The 6,407-nt window shown below is 43.5% G+C and overlaps 1 protein-coding gene across 1 annotated transcript; it reads right to left on the bottom strand.

Annotated features, from left to right (window-relative positions):
* Positions 1-2,796: 2,796 nt before the first annotated feature.
* uts1 (urotensin 1) lies at positions 2,797-4,890 on the bottom strand. The gene is made up of 2 exons (XM_037538102.1): positions 4,397-4,890; positions 2,797-3,986 (listed from the first exon to the last, which is right to left on the bottom strand). The coding sequence occupies exons 1-2, from the start codon at positions 4,621-4,623 to the stop codon at positions 3,377-3,379; spliced, it is 837 nt and encodes a 278-aa protein (XP_037393999.1). The 5' UTR covers positions 4,624-4,890; the 3' UTR covers positions 2,797-3,376.
* Between the last annotated feature and the right edge of the window lie 1,517 nt (positions 4,891-6,407).

Raw genomic sequence — 6,407 nt, forward strand, 5'->3', positions numbered from 1 at the left:
AATACTTCATACTAACACTTTGCTGTCCGGTGTTGACCAGAGGAGGATGAGTTCCCTTCTGAGTCCTGGTTCCTCTTAAGGTTTCTTCCTCCTGCTCTTAGAGAGTTTTTCCTGGCCACCGTCGGCACTGGCGACATTCACGGGGGCTCGGACCCAGATTTTCTTTCTGTAATACTCATTTTTCTGTAAAGTTGCATTGTGACAACAGCTGCTGTATAAAACGCTGTAAAAATAAACTTTGCTTGCTTGCAAGTCTGTCATTTACATACAGTACATACATGGAGGTCATACTAGAATGCATGTGATCTGTTTATCATCATTTCACTAATAAACTTGCATTTAATTTACCTACGGCGCTGATCCAATACAAGGGATCAGTATCAGAGTGATATCCGCAGAAAATACTGGATATCAGAGGGATAAAGAGTGAATCAGATCCCATTCCTGTAACAAATCTGTCCTAAAATAGTGCCACCACTGTTATCTGAGCAGTTCTTTCTGTGAAGCAGTGAGTGTTTGAATAGTTTCATTAGATGCTCACCTTCTATTAAAAGTACTGAATCAGTATTATTATATGCTATATTATATCTGTAGTTTTGTTGAAAGTAATTCCTGATTTTAGACAGCTGAGTCTCTCCGTGAAGGTGTAAGATGAGGTGGGATGTATCTGTTTAATGTTTTAGAAGTAAATGATTATTCAGTGTTATCTGATTAGCTATCGCCCTGTGATTCAGTTCTAAACGACATTCCATATTTCTGGGAATATAATACATAATTACATGCAGATTAAACTCTAACAAACACTTGTTTCACATAGAAGATAGTTTTGTTCCAGGATGAACTGTCTGAAAAGCAGTGCACAGTTTCAGATTGATTTAGTCTCTTTAGCCTTTAGAACAGAGATCTTTAAACTGGTCATCAGGGCCACCAGTCTGTCCACATTTTCATTACAACCTGCATAAAGATGGAACAAAAGTGTGGACAGAGTTGGGGGTCCTGATTACCACATTAAAGACCACTGCTTTCTTGCCCTCACAGAAAAATAACATGACTTTCACTTGAGAAATAATCACTACTTCTGAGTGTTATTTAGTGTTATATGCACCTTTTTATATTCAATCAGTGCTTTTCTCATCACTGATTCATTCAGAGTCATTTCTCATGGGGTTAACATCTCACACGCAATCACCTTCACGTTGCATCACATGTTTACTTCACATGGTCTTATATGAAATGCATGTGCAGTTTTGGGTTTGAGAGGTTTCACGCACTTGGAAAAGCATTTGGTATCATTTATTTCTGCATTTTGATGGAAATACAAAGTTGTCTATGTACTTTTTGCATTATGTCAAGCAGTATATATATATTTATATACATACAATGTACAGCAGAGCTAAACATGGCACACAAAAACATTTCATTTATCATGTCTGGTATTTCAGAGGTGCTCTGATTCATTTCCCTCCCCAGCCATGCAGAGTTCGGGTCACGGCACCATTTTTCCTGCACTTGGTTTTAAGATGAGCCAGATTAGGACACATGTTTCTCCATGAAGGCCAAGTGTGATTTACACCGGAGTGGCAGAATCGAGACAGGGAACCCAGATAGTCACAATAAGGCCACGAAAAGTGATTTTTACAATGATAGAAGAGTTTTAGCATTTGAGCATCTCCATCTGCACAAACCACAGCTAAAGTTATGAAAAACTAACAGAATAGTCAGATGAGCTCCATGGAATTTGAGTTCACCTTAATCATTCCTTAATTTCATTCATCATTAACATAATCCAAATATATGATAAACATTAAATATGAAAATAAAGGAAGTATCAGACTGACTTGATTCAAATGTTCACATCATTTCACCATGAATACTATATATTGCACAGTTGTGGACAGTAACTAAGTAATTAAGTAGCTAAGTAAATGTAATTACTTTCTGTAGTTTTTCATGTATCTGTACTGAAGTTTTTCTGGTCGACTTTTTACTTTCACTCCATTACATGTCAAAGTCAAATATCTTCCTTTTTCCTCCACTACATTTTGAGAAATCTGTAGTTTCTTTTGGTTTCTGTGTGTATAAAAACGTAACATGCCAAAACGAAAGAAGCGCAAAGCAAGAGCACCATCAAGAGCATCAAGAACACCAATCAGGGCACAGCGGTCACTTTGTTTAGAGTTTGTTTTGACCTGTTGGTCATACCGACCCAGTACAGCACACGATTCAACGTCGGCGCAGTGGCGTAAACTTTTGGGAGAGTCTGTTCAACATAAATGATGAACTAACCTAACTTTGTGTAAATAGAGCACAATATAGAAATATGTCCACATATGCAGTCGTGACTGATGCGGCTTTTTTCTGAATTTATACAAACACCATTTCATTTTATCGTAAATTAGTTTGGGCTGGTTTATGTTTATGAACAGAGACCTACAGATCAATATAGTAAAGGAAACTCATTTGTGATCCTGAGTTTAAAGCCAGTTTTTATTAAACTGAAACTTGGAACTAAGTTGTAAATAAATCTGAAACTGAAACTTTGCTTGTTTATAAAATTTCAGAGCCACTCAGTTCTCCCTGATGGAAACTGTTTGCCTTCAGTGTTTTGTGCTTATGATCATTTTCATAGACGTCAGCGTCACTAATTAATGACGTTCTATTAAAAGACTGGTTTACCAAGAGAGACACTGGAGGATTTTCATCTAAAATGAGTTCATGAAGTGAGTCTTGTTATAAAAATGATAACAGGACATCAGAGCCATAATTACTCTTTTAGTACTTTTACTTTATACTTAAGTACACTTGAAGGTAAATACTTTAGTAAAGTGAGGAAAGGGAGGAACTAAAGGGAGGAACTTCTACTTTTACTGGAGTAATATTTTACCTTGATCTACTTTAACTCAAGTACAGGGTTTGTGTACTTGGTACCACTGGTGTTGCATCCAACAGCCAAAAGTGCAACAAAACACTGTGTTAATATATTTAATAATGAGGGAATAATGGACTCATTTAAATCAAGTCATTTGAGCGCATCAGTTTATGCGGAGCGTAAAAGACCAAATGAGTTGACAATTAAAGAGAAACTGAACTATAAGACGGATAATCTGTGTAGATGTGGGCTGTGCAGGAGACACACACACACACACACACACACACACACATACACACATACACACACACGCACTCGCGCGCTCGATGTCCGTCGGGAGGTCCTGTTGGAGGGAAGGTCACTGCTCGACTCGGCCACGTTTTTCCCTTAAAGCTCTGGCGGCTTCCGGCGACGCATGCGATGCTTTTGTTTTGTGTTTTTGCAAGAACCTGGAGAGAGCGCGCGAGCTGAGGTGTGAGGGGCTGGTCTGGACTCGCCCCCCCCACCTTACTTGCCCACCTCGTCCAGGTACTTGCGGTTGAGCTCGGCCTGCTCCCTTTGGTTCTCGATCCGCGCCATTTCGATCATGTTGCGCAGGAGGTGGAAGGTCAGGTCGATGGATATCGGCGGCTCCTCGCTCCTCTTGGAGAAGCCCACGAGCTCCTCGCGCGAGCCGCCCTCATCTTCTCGCCAGAGCCCCCTTTCTGGACCCTCGGCGCTCAACCCCAGTCCCAGTCCCTGTCCCAGTCCCAGTCCCAGTCCCTGTCCCTGTCCCTGTCCCTGTTCCTGTCCCTGCCCCAGCCCCAGCCCCAGTCCCAGTCCCAGTCCCAACCCATGTCCCAGCCCCGCTGCAGGTGCACTGATGGAGGCGCTCTGGTGCGCCGAGGGCTTCCTCTGCTGCAGGTACTGCAGGAGCTTCTCACCCAGCAGGTAGGACACGGCGCTGTCCCCCGCCCTCAGCAGCACTTCGTCCAGCTGCTTCTTGTACCCGCGGCCGTCCAGAACGCCCAGGTCCCGGGGTCGACACGCGCTGAGTGGGATGTGGGTGGTCAGGAGGACAGCGGCTAGCAGGAGGACGGCGGGCACGGGCTTCATGCTGGACGCAGGCAGGACGTCGCTGGATTAAAGGGGACCACAGATATACATGAACCTCCAGTCCAACAGTTTAAGAAAGATAAACTTACTAACATGTCCTTTAATGAATGTGAGGTTCCCGAGAACCAGACGGACTCTCGGCAAACAGGGTTCCACACAGAACCAAAGCTAGAGTCGAACCCATTTTAGTGCTTTACTGAACGAGTTTCTAAAGTTGTAGAACCATAAACAGGACCTCCCTCAGGAGAACCTTTAAAACTCCACATGGTTTACCGAGTTGTCCCGGTTCTCTGAGTAACCACTAAAGTCCACTAAACAGAACCATTAAATATTAAGAGTTGGTATCACGCGCCAGGTAATCGATTCCCTCGGCACAGCGAGTCTGAAACACAAACAGTCCCGACCACCAAGACACCAAACACGGACACTTACTTCGCTTCTCTGAGGCTTCGGGAGTTCCTGGAGGTACGGCTGGGCACTTGGAATGGACGCGTCCTCGCGAGTGGCGTTGGGAGCGAAGCACGCGCAGCTGGACCGTTATATACATCCAACATCGCTCCATTGACGTCAGTGCGAGCGCATAAACCTGCCTGTAAATGAGGCGCGGAGGGTCCGGAAGGTGCGCGTCTCTGTGGACAGCGCGAAGGTGAAGAGTCCATCTGACAGCGCGCGGGATCAACAACAGCATTAATTAAAAGGGTCTCGGGGGCTTTGATGCCTCCGACCAGACCTCGTTACTCCACACGAGCCTAGAACCTCCTAACTTTTAGAAGTTGAAGTTTGTCCTGGGATGTGAGGACTGGAGAGCAGCTCTCCACTGCTGAATGTGTGTATTTGAGTGAGTGTGAGTATGTGAGTGTGAGTGTTTGTGTGTGTGTGTGTGTGTGAGAGTGTGTGTGTGAGTGTGTGTATGTGAGTGTGTGTGTTTGTGTGTGTGTGTGTATGAGTGTGTGTGTGTGAGTGAGTGTGAGTATGAGCGTTTGTGTGTGTGTGTGTGTGTGTGTGTTTGTGTGTGTGTGTGAGTGTGTGTGTGCGCTGTGTGTGTGTGCGTGTATGAGTGTGTGTGCGTGTCTGTGAGTGTGAGTGTGTGTGTGAGGGACTGAGACCTTCTGTCGTGATGCATTTCTGCATCAGTGGCCACCGCGAGCACGAGGAGAGCAAAGCGCTCAGTGGGGGGAAACAGCGGGGGAAGCAACGCTGTCCGCGGTGCTGAAACCCGCTCAGACTACAAGACCCAGGACCAGCACTAGGGAGGCAGTGGGTCCAGTTTACGGACTATGAAAGCGAAGGAATCTTAAACCAAGAAGATGCACATGTGTGTTCAAAAAACACAGCAGACAATTTTCTTTATTCTATTTTTTGGTATTTTGGTATTTCTAATAACAGCTGATAAGAATTAATTCCCTTCTCTATCATTTCATAAGAAAACAATCCCACACTGTTAGAAATGAAGGTTCTGTTCAGGTCCATTTTCATTCATCAAGGTACAGTGTAAATGTTAGCTCAAAGCTCCAACAATGGGTTTAAGGTCTGATTGTGAACCTTAAATCAGTTTCTCCAGGTGAAAAGTTGGTATTTGTACCTTTTCATAACCAAATGTTTTAAAACAGAACAGTAGAATAAAAGTCTGGAGGCGAGGCGGGGTGTGTGGAGTCAGACAGCTTAGAACATATCATTTCAGTGGATTATGGTTCAGCTATGTTCCCTGACTAAAGGTACTGAAATGGAGCCCCAAGGGAACCACCCCAGTGATGAGAGGAGAACTGCCCCAGAGAAAGTTTAGTACCTTGGTTTCTGAGAGAGTATCATTCAATAAAATCAGCAGCACAACTTCTTAAAGTTCAGCAAACATGGTTCAGACAGGGTCGAGGTCAGTGTCACCGCTGGTGGCACCTCAGGAGTAGTCGGGGCACATAAGCTTCAGCACGATTATGACCACTGTGACCTTCCAGCGTCAAACCGATACCTGTTGGGTTTAATCCTCTACAAAACCAAACCAAAACCAATAAACAAACACACACAGAAAGTAAAGAAAAGGAAATAACATGTGTTTAAAAGCGTGAGCTCATGTAAGGCTTTCGTTTAGCCTTAGGGGCTCTTATAAAGTACAGGCTACTGATATCGTACCTCTTACTTTATAAGTATGAAGTCTTAGAAAAATTTGTTTTCAAACAATTAAATTCATATCAAACAATTTATATGAGAAGTTTGTCAGGTTTTCGTTCCAACCGTAGTACAGAGACAGCATTGATTTGCGTTACGAATGACCTCAGGCTCAGTGCTGACACACAAAATCCTTCTATTCTGGTTTTATTAGATTTTAATGCAGCTTTTCGTTCTGTTGACCACAAGATTTTACTCCAGCATCTTGAATGTTGGGTTGGCCTTTCTGGATCAGTTTTAGTATGGTTTAAATCATATTTAATTAATAGGCAGTTCATGG

Source organism: Pygocentrus nattereri, chromosome 4, assembly GCF_015220715.1.
Source record: "Pygocentrus nattereri isolate fPygNat1 chromosome 4, fPygNat1.pri, whole genome shotgun sequence".
Taxonomy (NCBI): domain Eukaryota; kingdom Metazoa; phylum Chordata; class Actinopteri; order Characiformes; family Serrasalmidae; genus Pygocentrus; species Pygocentrus nattereri.

Excerpts from the sequence above, each read along its gene's own strand:
- uts1 (XM_037538102.1), bottom strand. The coding sequence starts at position 4,623 with ATGGACTCTTCACCTTCGCGCTGTCCACAGAGACGCGCACCTTCCGGA. Across the intron at positions 3,987-4,396 it reads CGAAGCCTCAGAGAAGCGAA|CGACGTCCTGCCTGCGTCCA; the intron begins GTAAGTGTCCGT and ends CCTTTAATCCAG.